Source organism: Neofelis nebulosa, chromosome 9 (assembly GCF_028018385.1).
Source record: "Neofelis nebulosa isolate mNeoNeb1 chromosome 9, mNeoNeb1.pri, whole genome shotgun sequence".
Taxonomy (NCBI): domain Eukaryota; kingdom Metazoa; phylum Chordata; class Mammalia; order Carnivora; family Felidae; genus Neofelis; species Neofelis nebulosa.
In genome coordinates, this window is record NC_080790.1 from 36295117 (window position 1) to 36317386 (window position 22270).

The window sequence follows — 22270 nt, forward strand, 5'->3', positions numbered from 1 at the left end:
CCCAGGGATTAGGATGTGGAAACTTTTGCCAAGGCCGGGGTGGGGGACATGATTCTGCATGCTTCGGTTCTGGAGCCGGACCTTGGCAGCCATCAATACCTATAGCACAGGGTCCTGATGAACCACCTGGGAGGATACCAGCCTTCCTGCTGGGTGACCAGGGCCAGTCCCAGCCCTGCCAGGCTTTTCCTTCTCTGAGAAGTGTCAGCGGAGTCGGTTGGTACTGGGTCCAGGGCCATCTGCCCTGCTGGCCAAGGCTCATCCAAGAATTGGCCTCAAGTATTTTACATGTACTATCATAATAAATTCATGACAACGTTTAAAAAAATCAGAAACAGTTTCATGAAAATCTGCATTTTTTCTTTCTCTGGAAAGTTCATCAGCTCTGGCAAAGCTGAGTTCCTGGCCAAGCTGGAACTGGGGGCACCCTGGGGGAAGGGAGGAGGGTCTGTGCGCCCTCCCTGAAAGTATCTGCCCTGGGAGGCCCCACTGAGTCCACACCCAGTTTTCCCGGGGTCTCCACGAGGACGGGGAGGGAGGGAATCCGCGTTTACTGGGCCCTCGCCAGTGGCAGCCACTGACTCTACATTCACTCATTGACTTCTCCGACCAACTATTTTGCTGGTGCGCCCACGGCACACGGTTGGGGCCTTATGCCAGGGTGGCCTCTCACCCGCGCCGCCACCAGCCGGAGCTCGTCCCCGGCGCCCCCTCGGCGGCCCGCTCCCGCCCCCGCCGGCTCCGCGTCCCCGCCCCTGGCTCCGGAGCGCGGCCGGGAGGCCGGGCGGGGAAGGGGCCGGAGCCTGGAAGCCCGCCGCGCCCGCCGCGCCCGCCACCCCCGCCACCCCCGCCACCCCCGGTCCTTCGCCCTCGGGGCCGCCGCGGGCCGTCCCCCTCCGTGGTCACGTGAAGAGCCGAGCGGAGCGCGCCCAGCGCGGGCCTCCGGGGGCCCGAGGACAGAGTCCGCCGCGGCGGTCCCGGCGGTCCCGACGGTCCCGACGCTCCCGCACCCCGGCCCGCCGCGCCGCCGCCGAGATGCCCGGGGCCGGCCGAGCCGCGGGCGTGCGCCGCCTGCGCCGGCAGCCGTCGGAGGAGCCGCCCGCGCAGGAGGTAAGGGGGCGACGGCCGCCGCGCTCGCAGGACGCCCCGAGGGTTGGCGGCGTGCGCCGACGGCAGAGTCTCCGGCCCCGAGGTTTCCCTCCCCGCGCGGACACCCCCGGAGCTCCCGGGTAGAGCGCGACCTCGCGCAAAGCCGGCGCCGGCCGCTGGGAGTGAGGGCCCCGTGTGGGGAGGCGGGCGAGGAGCCCCTCCGCCCCGGGGCTTACTCCGTCCTCTGGGCCGCGGGAGCCCTGGCACCCGGCGCTGCTCCGCTGGAAGGCGCACGGGCGGCCGCGGCTCTCGGGATCCGCGCCCCGGGCCGCAGCCCTGCACGCTGCAGTCGGTAGGGGGGCTGTCAACCCCGCGCCGCCTTAGCCCGCCCGGAGCCGCCTCCCCCGGACGGGGCCCGGGCTGGGACCGGCGCCCGGGCTCCGTTTGGGGGTCCAGGGCCAATGAAGCGCGTCCCCGCGCGTTCCCGGGTCTGGGTGGCCCGTGCTCGCCGCACTGTGCTCCATGGCGGCAGGAAAACATCCGAGGGTCCCATTGCAGGGAAACGCCCGGGAAGAAGGCTGCAGGATGTGGGTCTGGGAGTGCTGATGCAGCGCCGGCTCTTCTGATCCCCGCGGGACGAAGCAGATGTGCTCAGCTCTGCACTTCTTTGGAAGACGTGGAGCTTCCAAGCAGTCATTCCTGGACTGTTGCCTTTCTCTGGACAAGCACTCAGAGCGGAGAGGGAGGCAGAGCTCCAGTGATAGGAAGCCCCCGCTTGATTCAGGAAACCCTAACTGTGAATGACAAGATGAGGGGGGGCCCATGATCTGGTCGAGCCTCTGTTTTCCCCCTCTGTAAGGTGGGATGATAATTCACACCCACCTCAGAGGAGTGTGAAGGCCGTGTCAGTCAGGCTCAGGGCACTGTGCCTGGCCCACGGTAATGACAGCCAGGCTTCTCGGGCAACATTCATACGTGCTGCATTTCCTTCTGGTTGTGCAAGTGTGTGGGAGGTGAAGGGTGTTTTAGTCCCTTCTTCTCCTCCTTGAGCTGGCCTCTTCAGCTCTGGGCTGTTCTGGTAAAGCCCCTGCCTCTCCTCAGTGGGCTCCTGTAGCCTGCTGAAGAGGGCCCACGGGGCAGGCTCTGTGGCGTAGGATTTAAAAGACCCGCCTGGTGCATTGGCCTGCGTCTTTGGCCTGCTGGTCTGGCCACTTATAACAGGTGAATTCTGCCACGTCTCCTTAAGAGAACAGGTAGAGGAAGGCAGGTCAAGGAGAGAGAGGAGGGGAAGGATTCTTGGTTGACCGAACAGGCCCTGCCCCTCTCCTTCTGCACAATGATGGACCCGTGATCACCAGAATTTTCTGTAGCAAGAACTGTAGCCTGAGACTGTCCATATCCTCCCTGTGTGTATTTAATGTTTCTTTGTCTGAATAAGAGAAGAATGTAAAGACACGAGTAATTTGAGACCTCAAGAAATGGAAGGAAGGCTGAAAACAGCCCAGGGGAGCAGGCAGAAAAGGTGAGGAGCCTGGTACCAGCTGGTAATTCTCAGCAGAACCCCTCATTTTCTGAGATAACAGCGATGATTGAGTCATTAAGCCAAGGCTCTGACCTCAGACACTTGGTAGCTATGATGGCATGATTAGTTTTGGGTCACTGAATAAAAAACTGCCTAGTCATCTGAAATGCCATTTCCACCCTCTCCTTTCAAGCAGTTTTTTAGAACCTTTTTCTGCCTGGTGTTTATTTTGGCAGATTCTAAAATGGCAATCCACTCCTTTGGTGCTTTTCCCAACAGTTCCAGCTGTGAAATTGAAATAATCCAATGCTAGTGATTCTCAGCCTTACTGCTGGTTATAATTGCCTGGGGAGTTTTTAGAAGCGTATCTGGGTTCAGGCAGGCCCTAGCCCTCGAGATTCTGATGTGATTGGTCTGAGTATGGTCTGGGTAACAGTCACTTTAAAGCTCCCAAGTATTGAAAGCGCAGCCAAGGTTGAGAGCCCATGTTCTGTATGCTGTTACTTTGTGACCTTCGTGATCACCTCTTAATATCTTATGTGCTTCTCTTCGAATGTTCCCTATTCTTAAACGTTTTCCTTCAGGTCTTAGATTACCGTGTCTTCAGGCTCTGGTCTTCCCGGTGTTGCCTTATAGTGATTTGCAGAGAAGTTTTTTTTTTGCAGGGGGAAAATGGGAGTAACCGGGAAGGCTTGGGAGAGTATTGGTTAAATCAGGGAGTCTTAAACTGAAGTGTCCACAGGGGCCAGAGAGGAACATAAAACCAGTGGCCTAGGTGGGAATGACTCAGTTGGGGAGGAGAGTGGGGCTTGTGGTGACACGGAGGGCGTGTTTTTTGCCCCAGGAAGACCACGGTTATCCACTTCCGGTTGGTTGTGGCTACACGGCCTATCACAGATTGTAAAAATGGCCACAAACTCTTCCCATCTTGGACACGGCCCCATTTGCAATGAGCCTTTGCAACTCCTTACATCAGGAGGTGGAGTCGATTTCTCCAGCCCTTGAGACCATTGGCCAGGCGACTTGCTTTGGCCAATGCGACATTAGCAGATGTGACAGAAGCAGGGATATGAAAAACACTTGAGCATCGGTTCTTGCCCTCCTGATGCTCCTGGGAATCCTTTGACCACCGACGTGTGGAAGAGCCGTGGCCAGCCTGCTGCCTGGCGCACATGGCTGAGACACGTGAGTGCGGCTGTTCTAGACCATCTCCTCCAGATGGCCATACAGATCAGCTGAGTTGACCTGGACCAGATGGGCTGCCTGGCTGACCCACCGAACTTGGAAAAAATAATGAGTGTTTATTTAGGTGACCTGAGTATCAGGGTGGGTAGCAAAAGCGTATTGAAATAGAGCCCAGCATTGCCAGATGTTATGACCTTTCAAAGAGAAACCAGAAGTTCAAATTTTTGGGTAAGCTCCAGTTTAAAAAAACAAAAAAATTGAATTAGTAGCCAGCGTCCATAAAGCACTCTCTGGGCCAAACAAAACACATCTTTAGGCTGCCCTTGGCCTGCAGGTTGTTGGTCTTTCTGCACAGAGGGACGTGAGGTGTTTATACTAACAGCTAATTGCCATCTATTCTCTCACCCATCTTCCCGTGGCTGCTATGCCCCAGCTTACCCTTAGCAGCTAGCTGTTTCTTTATATGAAATGTCCACAACATACTTCACAGCCCGGACTTCTGCTGGCAGTCTTTCCACTTGGAAATGGAAACTTCTGGTATTTCCAGTCTTCGTAGAGGAAGTGAGATTTGAGATGGGCCCCCAAAGAAGGAAAGTTCTAGAAAGGATACTCTTGGTTTTTACGTGAACAAGAGATCAGGCGCGGAAGTGGGGCTGGTGGTGGGGCCGTGGATGGCACACCCACGAGTTGTGGCCAGAGAAGAGGGTTTCTGTAGGGAATTGAGGGTGACAAAGTTGGAGACAAGGGGGATTGTGGAGCCCCTAAATGCCAAGCCAGAGATTTTACATTTGATTCTGTGGGCACTCTATGCAAAGAGAAGTCACTAGAAGCTTTTGAATGGGAGTTGGATAGGAAAGCACCGATCACCTCTGTTCCAGGCATCCGTGTGCTTGTAACCTATGGGGGGAAAGAAGGGAGGCTGAGAGAGAGACAGACAGAAAGTACAGTCCTTGTAGTGAGGGAAAAACTGAGATGAGGGAATTTTCCTTAAAATTTATGGCAACTTCTTTTTACCTTAGGTTGTGGTTAGGTTAATTTTCTTCTATATCTAAATAAGGCATATCGGCTTTTTTCAAAGCACTTCTGTCAACAGCTTCGTCAAGGTTCTTGTTTGACTTAAAGGTATCTGGAGCTTCCAGTTTATTCCTACACTGGGGGCTTAGGGAAGGAACTTCCTTGCTCTCTACTGAGAGCCTCTGGAAATGATGATTCCCTCCCCCACCTCCCACCCTGCCCTGTGCATTTTCTTCCCTCTCTCCCTAAGTGATTCTAAGTTATTCACCTTTCCTCAGAATGCAGGTTTACAGGGTTGAGAGGGCCAGAGGAGAAAACACAAAAATCTTAAACGCATTTTTAAATCTCGGGGACAGGAAAGGAAATGTCACAGCTTCGAGAAGAGGAGAAAAAGAAAGTCAAGAGAAGTCAGTTATTGCCATAGCGCCATGAAGATGCAAAACATACAAGAAGCAGTAGTAAAATGGCCACGTTTAGACCAGCGATTTTCCATCTTGACTGCATACTGGAACCCCCAGGGAACTTTACAAATTCCTCCTGGGTCTCACCTCCTTGAGATTCTGATGTGGTTGGTCTGGGCAACGAGAGCTTTACAAGCAAAGCTCTGAAGGCGGTGGTCTGAGCGGTGGGAGCTCTAGAACTGCTCCCCTGGCAGCCACTGGTGCCTTCCCTATGTGGGGGCTGCTGCTTTGAGGTGCAAAACCATCTAGTAGCTGCATGGGGGGGGGGGCATTGCGATTTGGTCTTTGCTGTTTTCGTGGTAGATATGGGCAGTGGTTCCCATGTAAACTTGAAGTATGCAGTTTTGAAACAGCATGTCTGACACAAGCCCGTTCTTGGGTTGGATGAAAATGATTTGTTTTATGGAAAGATACCAATGACCTTAATACCAGTAAGAATGCCCATTAGAGTAAGGTTGCCTGTTAAGAGCACTTCTTCCCAAGGAAAAATGGGAAGGACCCTTAGAAGGTGCACACAAACAGGATGGAGAGAGGGAAGATAGGTAGGAGCAGAAGACAGAGCAGATGAGGTTTTAAAAAGAGACATGTCGGAAATGCAATAGCTAAGGGTGGGAAAACTCTGAAACGATATAAAAGTAAATTTGCTGTTGTGAAAGTGTCAGCATATTTAAACATAACAGGTATGAATTCAGATGGCAAGGGGGGAGTTGAAAGAGGTGCCACGGTGCTTATATCATTCATTCAGTGTGGGGAGCCTGGGTGATGACTGATGGAGGTGACCCCCAGGGCCCAGCTGGGTGAGGAGGGATTGCTGGTGAGCATTTTTTTTTTTTTTCTGTTTTCTACCTGGAGGCCATGTGGATGATGCATCTCAAATCCACAATTGTCAAACTCCTTTTGTGCGGACAAACTGTTTCACTGGGACTGAAAGAATGTTAGTAGTATCATTTTTTTTTCAGTAATTGTTTTTTTTGAGATAGAGAGAGAGAGTGCGAGTGGGGGAGGAGCAGAGAGATGGAGACACAGACTCCGAAGCAGGTTCCAGGCTCTGAGCTGTCAGCACAGAGCCTGATGTGGGGCTCGAACTCACGAACTGTGAGATCATGACCTGAGTGGAAGTCAGATGCTTAACCGACTGAGCCACCCAGGCGCCCCCCAAGATATTTTTTAATGTTTACTTATTTTTGAGAGAGAGGGAGAGAGAGAGAGACAGAGAGACAGAGCACAAGCGGGAGAGGGGCAGAGAGAGAGAGGGAGATACAGAATCTGAAGCAGGTTCCAGGCTCTGAGCTGTCAGCACAGGGGTTTGAACCCATTCATGGGGTTTGAACCCACGAATCATGAGATCATGACCTGAGCTGAAGTTGGACATTTAACTAACTGAGCCACCCAGATGCCCCAGTAGCATCATCTTTTTAAATTGGGAACAATTAAATTGGCTTTAAGAGATTTTGCTTTAAATATATCTATGTCTATGTCTATATCTGTATCTGTAAACATGGGGCTTGATCTCATGACCTGGGCTGGAATTAAGAGTTGGGCACTTAACTGACTGAACCGCCCAAGTGCCCCTAAATATGTTTTTTACACTTGATCTTAGCCAAAAGGCTGAGAAGTGATCCTAAATATATTTTTTAAAGGAAGGCCTTAATATCTTAATTCTTTGCTGTCCCAGTATGATCGATAGGAGACTTAATGAAACTTTCTTAAAATCTCGGGGACAGAGATTTTATATCTAAAATAGATTTCTGAGCATATCCTGGGGGGACTCTAGTGTTCCTCAGTGTTCATGATGTTCAGTGGAAAAATAATTGGCATTAAGAGATTGTCTACTAAAATGTTTTTAATATGAAAAAGAAAAACGTGTGTTAAGTGTTTAACACATTTGTATGGTACTTTTTAGTGTTTAATAACCTGCTTTTAAAAATTTGCTGCACCAGCCCTGAGAATGCACATGACTCAGGAGGTGATGGGTTCTTACAGTGGTTAATTCATCTTTGAGACTTTTGTTCCACATCTATTTTATTTTTTTATTTTTTTATTTAAAAAAAAAATTTTTTTTTTCAACGTTTTTAATTTATTTTTGGGACAGAGAGGGACAGACAGAGCATGAACGGGGGAGGGGCAGAGAGAGGGAGACACAGAATCGGAAACAGGCTCCAGGCTCCGAGCCATCAGCCCAGAGCCCGACGCGGGGCTCGAACTCATGGACCGCGAGATCGTGACCTGGCTGAAGTCGGCCGCTTAACCGACTGCGCCACCCAGGCGCCCCCCACATCTATTTTTAATCAAAACATTTATCTTTGTTTTGGGGCAATTTTTAACCGCTGTAGTGAGCCATGACTGATATACATTAAACTACACTTACTTGAAGAGTGTAGTTTGATGAGTCTTGGTGAGCCTTGGTATCACAAGGAAAACACTTGTGATAGTAATACCACATTCAAGGTAATGAATGCATCACCCCTACGGATTTCCTCATGCCAATTTGCAACCCACCCCTCTCTCCATCCCCTCCTCCCCCTGTCTCCAGGCAACTGATCTGGTTTCTGCCACCATAGATTCATTTGCATATTCTAGAGTTTTATATACTCGTGTAGTAGGTGTTCCTTTGGGAGATAGGAGTTAACTTCTTTCACAGAAAACTTATTTTCAGATCCATCCATTATGTTGTGTTTATCAGGAATTCATTCCTTTTTATTGCTGAGTAGTCTTCCATGGCATACATATATCACATTTTGTTTACCCATACATGTATCTGTGGACATTTTGGTTGTTTCTGGTTTTCGCCTCTCAAGTTTCTAGTTTTCAACTATTTCAAATATTTGCATACAGCTTCGGAATGGTGTTCTCACATAGCCACATTCTTGGGTTGGATGTAAAGTCTCCATGTAGACATATGCTTTCTTTCTCTTTGGTAAATGCTTAGGAACGGAATGGCCCCAAAATTACCAAATTGTTTGCCAAAGTAAATGAACCGTTTTCCATTCCTACCAACACTGTGGGAGAGTTCTAGTTGCTTTACATCCATGTGAGCTCTTGGTAGAGTCAGTCTTCAGTTTTAGACATTGTTTTGTCTTAGTGGATATGTAGTGGTAGTTCATTGTGGCTTAAATGTGTATTTCCCTCATGACTAAAAATGTTGAGCATCTTTTTATGTGCTTCTATGCCATGCATATATATATATATATATATATATATATGTATATATATATATATATATATATCTTCTTTGGTGAAATGTCTCTTAAAAGACCTATCTTAGTAACTAATGTTTGTGTTTTTTAATGCAATATGACTTACTTTTTTAAGTGTTGCAATATGAAATAAGTTTAGGAAATGCAGTCCTACAGTGTGTACAAATATATACTTTTGTCCAAAGTTTGGAATCTTTTGACCTCTCTGAATACTAGATGCATTTGCAAAATTGGCTTGCTTTACCAATGGTAGATCTCCATTCCAGTCCATACAGGACGATGTCCTGTGTTTTGAGGAGGTAAGTCTGGTAATCGAATGGATAATCGGGTTTTTTTCCTCCTAGAGGACGAAGGAAGGTCTAAATAGCTAGTCTGTTTGTATGTGTTCTTTATCTCATTTATACAGAATCAGAAATGTGAGTCATCACCCATGGGGCTCAGCTGTACTGGTCATGAGGAGATGTAAAGTCAAATCTCAAGATGCCCCTCTGGCTGGTTGGATATTATCAATCATTTTAAATTATAAGAATGTTGGCGAGAAGCAGGAATCATGGTGCTCATGTACTATTTAGAGGCATATCAAAGGTGTAACTTTGGGGGAAACAATTTGGTGGTATCTATCAAAATAAAAAAATGCAAAGACCTTTCATCCACAAGTTCAACTGTGTCCTACAAGCACACTCATGGCACAAAGATATGCATGTGTGTCTGTGTGTAATACATATTTTAAAAAATCCAATGTAATTGTGTTTGAAATAGAGAGTAAAGGGACACACTACTTAAAGGAAGAGGCATTTGTTGAAAAGGACGGGGTAGGTGTGTATATATTGTCATGGAAAGAGAAATGTCCAGAATATATGGAGTGAGAAAAATAAGCTTTGGACCATATGAAAATAATTTTATTATTTTTAAGTTATGTGTATGTGTAGAGCGGGGGTCATACCTTGAGAAGGAGTTAGCTTCAAAAGTCATCAAAAAAGGCAATAATTTATTTATTTACTACCCTTGAAAAACACTCTAACCACTCATCAAGTACCCTAAATATAGTTTTGTGTTTATCTGTTTGTGTGTATATAGCCCTATATATGTTTGTATAAACGTACCATTTAAGTACATTTATATGTACTACTCAGTGCTTTCTCGTTTCTTCCTCTGAGAGCACACATTACAGGGCACACAGTTTGCATTCAGGAAGGTTAAGCATGCCTGTGTCTCAGCCCCACCTCAGGTCCCAATGCCCAGGAAAACACATACAGTACTCCGAAAGTTGATTACCTCTGGCGAGAGTGAGGTGGTGCGGGGAGAGAGGGAGGAGGGTTTCCTTTTGTTCATCTACATGAAAAAGAGAAGTGTCCTTTCCTCCTCTGATTGTTGTTCTCTCCTTACTTTCTCCCAAGGAGGACCAGAACCTTCTCCTGGCAGCTGCCTATGTTTCTGATGCCCAGTACAACAGAAATGTTCCATTTGAAACGTCTCCTCGGGCCATCAGGTAAATAAAGTATTAAACTGTCTCCTAGAGCAACCTGTCCTTTAGTACTTACCAGTCTTGAAGTTGAACCCAAACTGAAGACATTGTCTCCACAAACATTTTGAGAAGTCTCTAGGATAAGGCATGGAGATTTGGATAAAATCCTAACATCCAATGCTTTTTTTTTTTTTTTTTTTTTAAGTTATAAGAGCGTGGTGTCTCACACATAGGGAAGCACTCAATAAATACATTAAGGACAGATAAATGAGTACATGACTAACATAGAGCAGGAGATAGGGCATCTGAAGTGAATCACATCATCCTTTCCTCGTAGACAAGGTTGTCCTCTTAGAGCCACGTAGGCGAAAAGACTTGTTCTTTTTCTTTCTGGTGCCTTCTGATGCATTCCATATATTTGTTCTTTTCGTAAGAATCATGCCTTTTCTCTCCCACCCGCTGACCGGTCACTGGTCAAAGCCCTCTGAAAGTATTCTTTTTATTACGGTCACAACCGCTATGCAGGAGGTACTTACTGATCATAGCTTGAGATGGTTAAGAGACTGTGGTTTGAGATGCGATACTATTGTTGCCTTTCTTTTTTCTGTTAGTGTTTTGTAATGTGCGCTCAATTCAGTGCTGTCCCTTGCTCCCTAAGATTTAAAGGAAATGTGGCCAGAGCCCTATTTTGTATTTTGCCCACCATTAGTCTTTTAGTGGGAAGTGTGAGTTTTGTGTAACTCCTGCTCCTTGTATATAAACACCTTTATTCTTTTCATCTCCAGACTTTACTATTTTTATAACCACTGGACAATGCAAGTAGCCATCTACTTCTTTATTTGTGTCGACCTCTCTCTCGCCCTGTTTGAAGAACCGGCACTGTTTCCCCTGCCTTTCTTGGTAAGGATTAAAAACAAAATGGCTAACCAGACTTTGTCATTGATGAGTTGGGCCCCATGCCTTCTTCCTTTTTTTTTTTTTTTTCCAAATTTCAATAAATACGAGTGTGGTTTTCTTTTATTATTATTTTTAAATGTTTGTTTATTTTGAGAGAGAGAGAGAAAGAGAGAGAGGGTGCTTGTCCGCACCTGTGTGTGCACAGGGGAGGGGCCAAGAGAGGGAGACAGAGAATCCCAAGCGGGCTCCTTACTGTCAGTGCAGAGCCTGACTCTGGGCTCAAACTCAAACTCATGAACTGTGGGATCATGACCGGGGCCAAAATCAAGAGTGGGATGTTTGCCTGACCGAGCCACACAGGTGCCTTGGATGAGGTTTTATTTTCATTGCTGGGGTTTGTTTGGAAGAACTCTGCCTACTCGCTGAGCTGATGCTTCCGTGTCAATTATAAGGCATTTTATTTATTTATTTATTTATTTATTTATTTATTTATTTTTAACGTTTATTTATTTTTGAGACAGAGACAGAACATGAACGGGGGAGGGTCAGAGAGAGAGAGGGAGACACAGAATCTGAAACAGGCTCTAGACTCTGAGCTGTCAGCACAGAGCCCGATGCGGGGCTTGAACTCACGAACCGCAAGATCATGACCTGAGCCGAAGTCGGACGCTTAACCGACTGATCCACCCAGGTGCCCCTATGAGGCATTTTAAATGGAGTAGAGGTTTTTGTCTTCCGTGTCCGCAGGGATGAATTGGGTAGACAAGTGATATTTTCAGAGCGTATCCATGAAAGGGCGAGTAGACAATGTCATAATTTAGTGTGATACACAACTTGTTGTACTTGCCACGTTTCCAGCTTTTTTTTTTGTAGTCCTAAATCACTATTTATTGGCACTTAGCAGCTGATCACGTACGGTTTTGAGTAGTCGCATCAAATTCACCAGCGACTCTGGCTCGGTCCAAGTATGAAATTGATGATCCACTCATGTTAAATTTCCCGACTTGATGCTGCCCCTGCAGTTGTCGCAGAGACTGGGTGACTGGCAAGGCCCAGAATATTTACGGTCTGGTCCTTCAACAGATAAAGTTCACTGACCCCTATCTTTATTACCTCCCCTGATTCTGTGGGTAAGTGGGCCCAGGCCGGAAAGATTTCCTGCTCCTGTGTCGTTAGCTGGGGTAACAATATCTGGAAGCTCCGTGGATCTCTGGAGGCTGGCAGGTGCTGCTGGCCGCGAGCTGGGAGCTTGCCTGGCTGGAGCCGGGGACCAAGTGCCCTGCTGTGTTACGCAGCTGCTGCGGGTGGTGTAGGTTTCTCCCAGTGGGGGAGGAGCAGGGCCAAGCAGGAGCATCCGAGTGTACAAGCCTCCACTTCCGTCAGCTTGTTGATGTCCTCTCGGCCAAAGCCCCTGAGATGCCGGAGCCCCGAGTCAACATGGGAGGACGCTGCACACGGGGCTGAAAACTGGGAGCGTGGTTCACCGGGGGCCACCAAACTGATGGTGTAACACACTTCTGTATGATGAAGAGGCTACAATTAGTGAAGTCTCTGCATAGAAAACTTGTGGCCCAGTGACTATCAAAACAAACCCCAGAGTTGGGAGAAGCAGAGCTGTGCATTCAGAGACCCAGACGGTCAGTCCCTCCCTAGCACGGCCCACTCTGGACGCGATGAGACTTCCCTGGGGTTGTCTGCTCAGCCCCTTGCCTCTCTTCCCGAGTCCTCACCCTTCCGTTTGTTTTTGGTCACGTACAGCTTCAGGTTGGCTGAGTTCAGGGTGCTCCTTCAGCCGGTGTTTGGACCTCTGGTCTCTAGAATCGAATGTGTCATGGTCCTGGAATTGCCCCAGGCCCTGTTGCAAGCCTGGCCTTGACAGGGAGTCTCGAGAGTCCTTCGAGGATGAATAGGCTGAGGGCTAGAAGGTGCGGAAGCGGCTGTAGCCCATGTCCACGCCCAGGACCCATGAAGGCTGGGGTGGGGAGGGGAAGACTGTGTCAAGTGCTGCTTTCAGGGCCCAGTCTCCCCATCTCTTCGTACTGTGCCACCCTCCTCACCCCCTGATGAAGGCGAGTGTCCTTGTTGGGGAGGAGTTACTGCCTCAGGGAATCACAGGAAAGCCCGGGCTGCGATCACAGGCTGCCAGTCTAGCTGCCTGTAGGGATTTTGGAGCTGGTGTCCTGTAACCTACAGAGGAGACGGTCAGGACTTGGCACTGGGTCTCAGTGGCCTCCCTTCTTTCCTCTAAACCAGCCACACACGGGCGGAGGGCGGCAGTGGCACTGATGGCTAAGGAATGACCCACATCTCAAAACACGTCTGTGGGAGGTTACTCTCCTGTTAGAGAAACTGAACTTCTAGATGCTTTTTCTAAATATGAACTTGAAATTGGAGAGCACAGAAGGTGCCTGTGTCTGCCGTCCCAGACCTCCCGTCTTCTGGGGAAATGCCTTCTGGGTGCTCTGCCTGCTGATCCAGCCCCTCCCAGGAAGCCCTCCCTGCCTGTTGGGTCATGGGATTCGTGACTCAAGGGCAGGTTTCCTCTTAAGAGGAAGAAACCATTCCAGCTAGCACAGAATTTGACTGCAATTTGCCGCAGTCAAAAGGGACAGTGCTAATTCTTGGAGGGGGCATCAAGGTGGCTTGGGGGGGCTGGGAGGGTTGCGAGAGAGCTAAAGCTGAACCTCCAAGAGGCGGGGCGCTGTGTTTAGTCTCTGTTTTCTGCGTGCAGGCTACCTCGTTAGCAGAAGTTCTCTGTCTGACTGCATTCTTTGGGAGACTTGTACATTTTGCAAAAGTCACTCCTCAAATGGTTTTCTGGAAGGATACGAAAAACATCTGCATCATGGTAACCATCGTGGTGAGTGCTCATTATAGTACCCTGAAGATTTTGTGGTCAAAGGCAGAAACTATGAAGACAAAAGCCTGAATAGATTTGATCTGGTTAAAGCAACAATGACAGACGTCGGCACAGCAAACACCATTAGCACAAGTGCAAGCGGACCCCAAATGAAGAACAAACAGGGCAACGTATGACAGTGCGAGTGCTGTGTTTTAACATAGCAAGAGCACTTGTAAATTAAAAGGGGGAAAAAAAAGAGGCCCCCCAACAGGGCTGAAAATAGGTGAAGGCATCTCCTAAAAGAAAAATATAAATAATGGCAGATAATGAAACAATGTGCAACTTCACTAATTCAGAAATATATATCAAAGCAACAATAAAATACCATGTGTTTGCCTATAAAACAGCGTTAGCAAGATGGAGAGGAAACAGAACCCCTGATACCCTCCTGGAGGGACGAGTAAGCTGTCTTTCTCGAAGGCTGTTTGGCAGTTCTTTGAAAAGCCTTAAAGGTGCTTAACACTTGCACCCTGGAGTTCTATTCCTGGGGCTTTATCGTTAGGAGAGAAGGATGTGTTCAAAGGTTTAGCTACAAGATTGGTCGGTGGCTGAACCGTTCCTGATACTGGAAAAACTGGTAACAACGTGATTTCCCGACAGTCGATATGTGTTAAATGAAATGTGGCCTATCCACTCAGCCCTTTAAACTAGTGTGAAAGTGACAAATGTCTATTACCAAGGCGAGGTGCTTACCATTCATGAAGCCAAAAGACAGTTACCACAGAGCTGGATCACGGTTTTGTTGCAAAGAGAAAAAGGAGAGAATGGTACGCATTCACAGAGAGATCTGGGAGGATATATGCTAAGCAGTCAGGCCAAGAGGGGCAGGGTAAGGAATTCTGAAAGGCTGCTGTTAGGGGCAGAGAGGCCCCTTCAGTGATTAGCTAAGGGTACTTGATAATTAGCTTATTACCGACCGAAGCAGCCGGCTTGCCTGAACCCTCATTCTTTCCAGTTCACCCACGGCTCAGTCTGCACGCCCCTAAGCCGTCCATTCTCAGAGCCCTCACGAACACTCCTAGGTAGGGGTCCCCGTGCTGTAGCCGATACTGGTTTCCCCTCTGAGTTTCTTTCGTCTGTGGCCCGCTGCTCGCCAGCCGTTTCTACATCTGTGTGTCAACGCAAACACCGTGGGACGAAACCCACGCCCTTTCACCCCTCGCCTCCCCTGGCTGTTTGCTTGCCGGTGGTGCCTTACGTCCCAACACCCAGTACCACGTCCTCCTAGTCCAGATTCTCCCCTCTCTCGCATCCGGCCTCCCCAGGGCCCCTCAGGACGCCTCTTGCCCCGTTTCATTTTCCGCACGTGGACTATCGCAGTCGTCTCTGATGTGGCCACACGCTGTCTCTTTGTTGCACGCCATTCTGTTCCCACGTCGTGGCACAGGCCCTGGTCACCCCTTTCGGGAACTGTCGTGGTCACCTCCACCTCAGATGCCCGATACGTGCATTTTAGATGCTAACGCGGGATTAATTCTCCGGAAGCACGTCTCAGATCACTTCGCTCCCTTGCTGGAAAGCGTCTGTCAGCGCCCCAAGACTCTTCAGTGCCCCCCAGTCCTGCAAACGTGCTTCACTCTAGTTGGGACCTCTTCACTCTAGCTGGACCGACTTGCCTGCTGCCCCACGCACATACCACTCGCTCCTCCCCTGCCTGCGGTGGCTCTTTTGCCTGGAATGTCCACTGTCTTTCCTCACCTTGTTCTACATACTTAACTTGACTTCCCTTCACACATCTGCTGAACCCTCAGAATATGCAGACTACCTATCTGTACTTTTCTTATTTTTAGAAATATTTTCTGCTACTGAAAAGAAATATAGGCGCACTGTGAGCGTCTAAATATAGGTACCTATGAGCACAGGCTTGGGTTCAGTCTGTGACACCATGCTTCCTGATGCAGGACGGCGGGGGGACCGGGTGGGAGGGGAAGGAGGAGGCTATTTCTGGAAGAAAGAAATCCAAACAATACAGACTGTATAAAACAGAGGAAGACACTCCTGCTAATCTCCTCCAAGGAGACTGTGTGTGTCTTCCACGACCCTGTCTTCAGCTTGGCCCCTTACTAGGCCCCTTACTTGGCCCCTTACCTCTTCATCTCCTAAAACTCCTAGCACAGTGCCTCACGTGCCTAGCACGTGGGCGTGCAGGCACTCATAAAATTTAAGTCCCATCACGGCGCTTCCCTGCTTCAAGTCATCCAGTGCTTTCCATCTCCCGTCTCAGAAAAGCCGAAGTCCTTATTGTGGCGGAGGCTCTGTGCTCCCCCTTCATTACTGCCCCCCCATCCACCCTCCCTGTCTCCTGCTCTCTCCATGCATGCTGGCACTGCCTTAGGCCTCCCTTGCACGCCCTTTGCCTCATCCGGGTTTTCTCCAGAGCGTGGACCACCACCTGTCGCAGAGCGTCTTTATCAGCAGCACCGTTCTTTCCTTCTGGAATGTGCGCTTTGTGAGGGCCGGCACCTTCCGCCTGGCTCTCGCTCTGTCTCCAGAGCTACAGTGACACCCTGCACTGAGGGGCGCTCTGTGACTGCGAGTATGGAGTGAATTGAATGAGGGCGTTCTCTTGCCTTGTCCGGGTCTTTCCTCCATCTGTCGCTGGGGCGATTTCACTCCTTTGCCCTTGTCGCCCTTATTTGAAAGACTTCGGAGGCTCTCCAGGCCCTGGGAATAAGACTCACCTTTTCAGCCTGGTTCTCGAAGCCATTTGCCATTAGTCCTTGTCACTTCCTGCCACGTCTCCCCCCCCCACCCTCGGGACCCTTGGCTTCCCAGACATGCCAGGACAGCTCCTCCCCGAGAGTCCCTTTACTATGTCTTTCTTCTGTGGCCCTTGATTTTTCTGAGTTTTATTCTTTTAAAATGTTTATTTCTTTTGAGGGGAGGGTCAGACGGAGAGTAGAGAGAGAGAATCCCAAGCAGGCCATCAGCACAGAGCCCAACGCGGGACTCCATCTCGTGAACCGTGAGGCCATGAACTGGACTGACATCAAGGGTCAGACTGAGCCACCCAGGCGCCCCCTGAGTTTTATTCTTTTAAGGCTCTGTCATTGGGGCGCCCGGGTGGCTCAGTCAGTTAAGAGAGGCCGATTCTTGATTTTGGGTCAGGTCACGATCTCACAGTTTGTGAGTTCAAGCCCCACGTCAGGCTCCGGGCTGACGGTGTGGAGCCTGCTTGGGATTTTCTCTCTCTCCCTCCCTCTCTCTCTTTCTCTCAAAAATAACAATAAATAAACTTAAAAAACAACAACAACAACAACAACAACAACAACAACAACAACAAACCTCTATCTTTGCTTTAAGATTACATGAGGGAGTGCTTACCCAGGAAGCCTCCTCCAGCACCGTAACCTTTGGTGATCTGCCTGTCCCCACCCTCCCCTGGACAGCCACGATAGTTCCCTCCTGCCAGCACCCAGGGCACCAGCTTCCTTCCATGGCTGCATCCCATCTCCGCCCCTGTGTCGGATCTCACTGGGTCCTCTGTGGCTTGCTGAATTAACACTTTTGACGATGGAGGTTATTCTTTTTAACTTACATCTTCCTAAAAATACACTGGGTTCTTCTTTTGCCCTGTTCTTAGGTGATCACGAACCTGACAATAAGGATCAGGATTTTCTTACCTCTGTCACCAGGCTAGACAATTTTATACACCAAATTGAAGAAAAGTTAAAGCTAATTAGGATGTAGTGTGGAAGCATGTAACTGTGCAGGTAACCGCATGGGCTCTGACATCAGACTGCGTGGGTTCCAGGGTTGGCTCTGCCCCCTACTAGCTGTGTGACCAGGGCCACATGCTCACCCTCTCTGTGCCCCCAGTGTCTCCATCCAGGAATAGTGCCCACCTTAGGGGTGTGGTGAGGATAACATAGAATAATTACGGAAGGTGCTATTTGTGCTTCACGGCACATAATAAATGCACAAACAACAGCTACTTTTAATGTTACATCACACAACTAGAATTATCCTGTTTATGGAACTTGCTTTGTGACCCCTCTTCCTGGTCGGTGAGCATGCCTCCCCACCGTCACTTTCTCTGTCCTGGAGCAGTGTGACACTGACCTGTCTGTCCCATGTCTCTCACAGCTGACCTTGATTGATCTGATTATCTATGGGTCCCTGGAAGCTGTGAACGTCCACAGCGTTCGATGGTCAAGGGCCTTAAGACCAGTCTTCCTAATTAACTTCCCTGAAAGTCGTCAGGTAAGGAAGGATATACTTTAGGATATGCAAAGGCTTGACTTTTGTTTTTGCAGAAAATTAGCCGATTCTTGTAAACGAAATGAAAATTTTGTCACCACAGATCCGAAGAACTTTCAGAAGCATCCGGAACACTCTGCCCGATATTCTCTACGTCTTCCTCCTGTTTATGTTCAGTGTGCTGATATTCTCCCTTATGGCCTTGAAGCTTTTTGGGGATAGGTGAGCACGCTGCTCTGGAAGATTCTGCTTGTGAATCCCGCCCCGCCTCCCCCCCACCCCCACCCCCCTTCGGGTTCAGCCTGTTGGTGGCAGAATCTGTCACCGGGTGCCATCTTCCTCATTCAAACACTCCAGGAGTGCTTCTGGAAGGGGAAAAGTGTATCAGAAACCACGACCTCACTTATGTGTGTGTGTTTTTCACTTTGTGTTCTTGGTTCCTCTTTAGGGGTCTTAAAACAGTGGAAGGATTGCCCTACTTCACAAATATCCTGGACATAGTGTTTGAGCTCTACGTGCTGGTCACTACCGCGAACAGCCCCGATGTCATGTACGTCCATCTTGGCTCATGTTCACGGATAGACACCTGTTACCAGGACAGAATTCGCTTTGTTAAAGGCAGCTGTGTCCGAACACCGGCAGGGCTGAGAGGGGAGAAATAGTGATTTTCCGTTTATTCACGTTCGTGTAAAAATTTTTGAAGGATGTAACATGTTTACACTAACAATAGCCTACCCTGTCTATCTAAAACTAAGTTTAGATGATTTTTTTTTTTTTTTAAAAAGCTGAAAGCAGCAGGAGATATCTCTTGAGATACAACTCTTAAATATTGGAGCCTACTTTCTATTTGGGATTTTTTTGCGTCTTGAATTTAAACAGCTAAGCCATCTTTCGAAAGGAATCGTGGCTCGTTCTCCCAAGCATTGATGCACCTTTGTGGTTAGGTGAGACAGGAAAGGAATGTAGAGGTTAGTAGTTGTTGCCTTCCCCTTTGCAATGCCAATTCTCTACACACGTGGACTTCACTTAGGAGGAAAACATCATGTATTTTCTTTCCTAACGTCCTTCATATTATGGATTAAGCTTGTTTGGGGAAGTAAAATTATTAAAGAGTGCCACACTGAGTAGATACCCCTTGGGGTCTAGGGCATGGACAGGGCTCAATGCGAGTGTCAATCCCAACCAGGCCATACTGCACTTCGGGGCAGGGCGGGTTTTCTGTCCTCTAGTTCTGTGTGGGATCATCATATCAACTTGCTCTGGCTTGTTGCTCACTCTTGGGCCTGGCTCGGGAAAAACATACGCAAGGGAAAGTTGTGGCCCTCCTTGTGTGCCCTTGGATCTTTCTCTCAGACCCTGGCCATGCCAGTGCCTCCAACACCCCCACCTGTATGAAACCCAATGTCCACTGAAGGTGGAGTGAGCACACACACCTGATTTATGCCTCTCACGCTGGTGCCATTATTAATGGTGCTCCTTTCTTTCTCATTGTCCCAGACTGGCTAGAAAATTATCTGCCTCCCCTGCCCCCCCCCCCAACAAGGCAGTCTGGTGTCCCCGAAGAGCCTTGAGTATAAACCCAAGCCACGCTTCGATTTCCTTCTATAGTCCTGGGCAAGTCGGTCTCCTTTCTTAGGCTTCGACTGTGAAGCCACAGTGAGGCTCCCTCAGTGTGAAGGGAAGGGATGGGATCGGGAGATCGCCAAGGTCCTACTTGGCTTTGAAAGCTGCTGCCTCGAAAAGGCACTGAGACATTCAGAAGGCAAGTTTAGAGCCAGCTGTTCCGCGCTAGGGGCGGTGATGGCTTTGCGACCCCATCACACGGGACCGCGCCATATGGGGGAGAGTCTGAGTGAGAGAAGCTTTTGCCATGCCTCGTGCCCGTGGGTTGTCCATGTGGGATGGCAGCTGAGGTCAGCCTTTTATGCACTAAGGACCTAGGCTGTGAAAAACCGTGCAACATAATTCTGTCCTTCTAGGATGCCTGCCTATAACTTCAACTGGTGGTACTGTCTGTACTTTATAACCTACACCATCATCAATACCTACATCTTCATGTCCGTCTTTCTGGCCGTGGTCTACAACAATTATAGGAAGCACTTAAAGGTAAGGTGCATGAGCGGAAGGGGGGTGGGGGCGGGCGAGGATAGGCGCGTGGGCTGGGTGCCGTGCCAGGGAGGCCGGCAAACGCATTGGTTCAATATCTGAAAGGGTGCTTTTTCTTTTCGCTTTGGCCAATCTGAAGACTTATTTGGTGTCTTGCTCTATTCTGCTGGCTAAGTTGCTTCTTTACCATTCTTTGCAATGGGTCTGACAGTGTTTCTGAATTTTATGTACAGTGGCAGGCTATTGCTGTACTCATTGCTTTTAAGGCATTCAATTGCTCATGGTTCCTGGAAAGGTTTTGTTAAGAATGGGAGTTCGGGATGTTCTCCAAGCTTCCACTCCCTTTTCCCTCTCCAGCAAGAGCAGAAACTTCTTAAAGCCAGCAGTTTCTGCCCTCGGTGCCTGCCTGTTAGATTTACGTCTGGAGAATTCCTGGAGGCGTTGGGTGGGCGGAGGCTTCTGAGTACTTGGGGGTGGAGGATGTTTTATTTACAGCCTGGAATCCACCAGGCTGCCTCAGCCACATCACCTGCCCGCCCTCCACTGCACATATCTTTGCTGGGTTTTTTTTTTTTTTTTTTTTTTAATTTTTGGGACAGAGAGAGACAGAGCATGAACGGGGGAGGGGCAGAGAGAGAGGGAGACACAGAATCGGAAACAGGCTCCAGGCTCCGAGCCATCAGCCCAGAGCCTGACGCGGGGCTCGAACTCACTGACCGCGAGATCGTGACCTGGCTGAAGTCGGACGCTTAACCGACTGCGCCACCCAGGCGCCCCCCTGGGTTGTTTTTTCTTGTTGTAAAACTAGTTGCACAGGGAAGCTTTTCACCAAAGGATGATTTTCCTGAAGGGAAGACATTGGCTTTTGGCTTCTGATCCTTTTGGTTCTGTTCTGAATTTTTCATTGCATAGGGAGGGTCCCACCGGGGAGCAAGGAGAAATTCAGGGAGAACTTGAATGTTTGCAACTATGGAGAAGCAGGTGGCGGGGCTGAGCCTGTTGGTGGCAAAATGGCCTTTGAAGGTGACTGGCTTGTCCCCGTCCTGAGCAGTCTGTGTACTGCCGGGACTTGAGCTGCTCCTGCCCCAGAGGCCAGGCCTCCCAGAGACCCTCCTATCTCAACTTCCTCCCTCTGGGTGGAAGGAGGTTGTCCCAGAGAGTCTGGTATGCTTCTCCTCTTTTTTTGCTGCTGGGCAGAACTGTTGCTGTACCTCCCCCAGCCCCAAGGAGGTGTTTCTTTGGGTAATCTTCTGCAACAGGGATCAGTCAGCAAACGTCTTAAATGTGCTTCAGGTGCCCAGCACCGCACAAAATTCTGAGGAGCCAAAAATGATTAAGACACAGCCCACACCCCTCTGGGGCGCCTGGGTGACTCAGTCGGTTAAACGTCGGACTTCGGCTCAGGTCGTGATCTCACGGCTCGTGAGTTCGAGCCCCGCATCAAGCTCTATGCTGACAGCTCAGAGCCTAGAGCCTGCTTCAGATTCTGTGTCTCCCTCTCTGTCTGCCCCTTCCTGCTGTGCTCTGTGTCTCTCTCTCAAAAATAAGTAAACATCAAAAAAAATTAAAAAACATTATAGTCTAGCTGTGTAATCAATTAAGTGATTGACAATACTACGGGGAGCAATAAGAGTGGGCATCAGGTGGCTGATTGTAACCCGAGGAGGGCTGTGTAGCAAACCACCACCCCACCCCACCCCCCCACCCCCCCGCTTCTGGAAGATTCCCTGTGCTCAGGCCAGATGGCAGCTCCGGGCAGGCCCTGCTGTCCTTCCTGCCCTGGACCTCTTCCTTCCGGACCACTCCTGGCTTAGTTTCACTTCCCTGACTTTTCTCCTCCTCCCTTCTCTTTCTTGATTGACTTAATGGTAGATCTATCTTCTCCCTCTCTGGGGTCTCCCTGTGTCTCAGCAGCACACCCGATTTCCTTCCTTTCTGGAAGCTTCCTTCCTCCTGGGCAGAGTGGAGTTGGGACCAGTCTGCCTCCTGCTGCTCTGTTTCTCACCACACAGATTATCCTTCACGGGCTCCCTCATTTGAACTTGGTAAGATGAGTTCTGTTTATGCAGACGGGTCAGCTGCGTGTACCTGCAGCCGGGGAGGGATTACATACCCGGCATGTTAAGAGACCCAGCGGGGCCTTCTCTTTGGCTGTTCAATTACCTTGAAATGTTTAGGGTAAAGAAACAAGGCTTTCTTGAATCTTTCTCTTAAAAAACACAATTCTATTTT

At 49.2% G+C, this 22270-nt stretch overlaps 1 protein-coding gene across 3 annotated transcripts in view; it reads left to right on the forward strand.

The window, feature by feature from the left end:
* The first annotated feature begins 602 nt into the window (after window positions 1–602).
* LOC131484722 (two pore calcium channel protein 1-like) overlaps window positions 603–22270 on the forward strand; it is a 44100-nt gene continuing 22432 nt past the window's right edge. For 2 of the 3 annotated variants that reach the window (XM_058683262.1, XM_058683261.1), the window contains exons 1-8: window positions 603–1110; window positions 9866–9957; window positions 10719–10833; window positions 13562–13690; window positions 17819–17935; window positions 18036–18154; window positions 18381–18482; window positions 19912–20038. In XM_058683262.1, coding sequence (XP_058539245.1) covers window positions 1036–1110; window positions 9866–9957; window positions 10719–10833; window positions 13562–13690; window positions 17819–17935; window positions 18036–18154; window positions 18381–18482; window positions 19912–20038 — 876 coding nt within the window. In that variant the 5' untranslated portion in view covers window positions 603–1035. The remainder of the gene's footprint in view (window positions 1111–9865; window positions 9958–10718; window positions 10834–13561; window positions 13691–17818; window positions 17936–18035; window positions 18155–18380; window positions 18483–19911; window positions 20039–22270) is intronic. The other variant, XM_058683260.1, reaches the window with a different exon arrangement.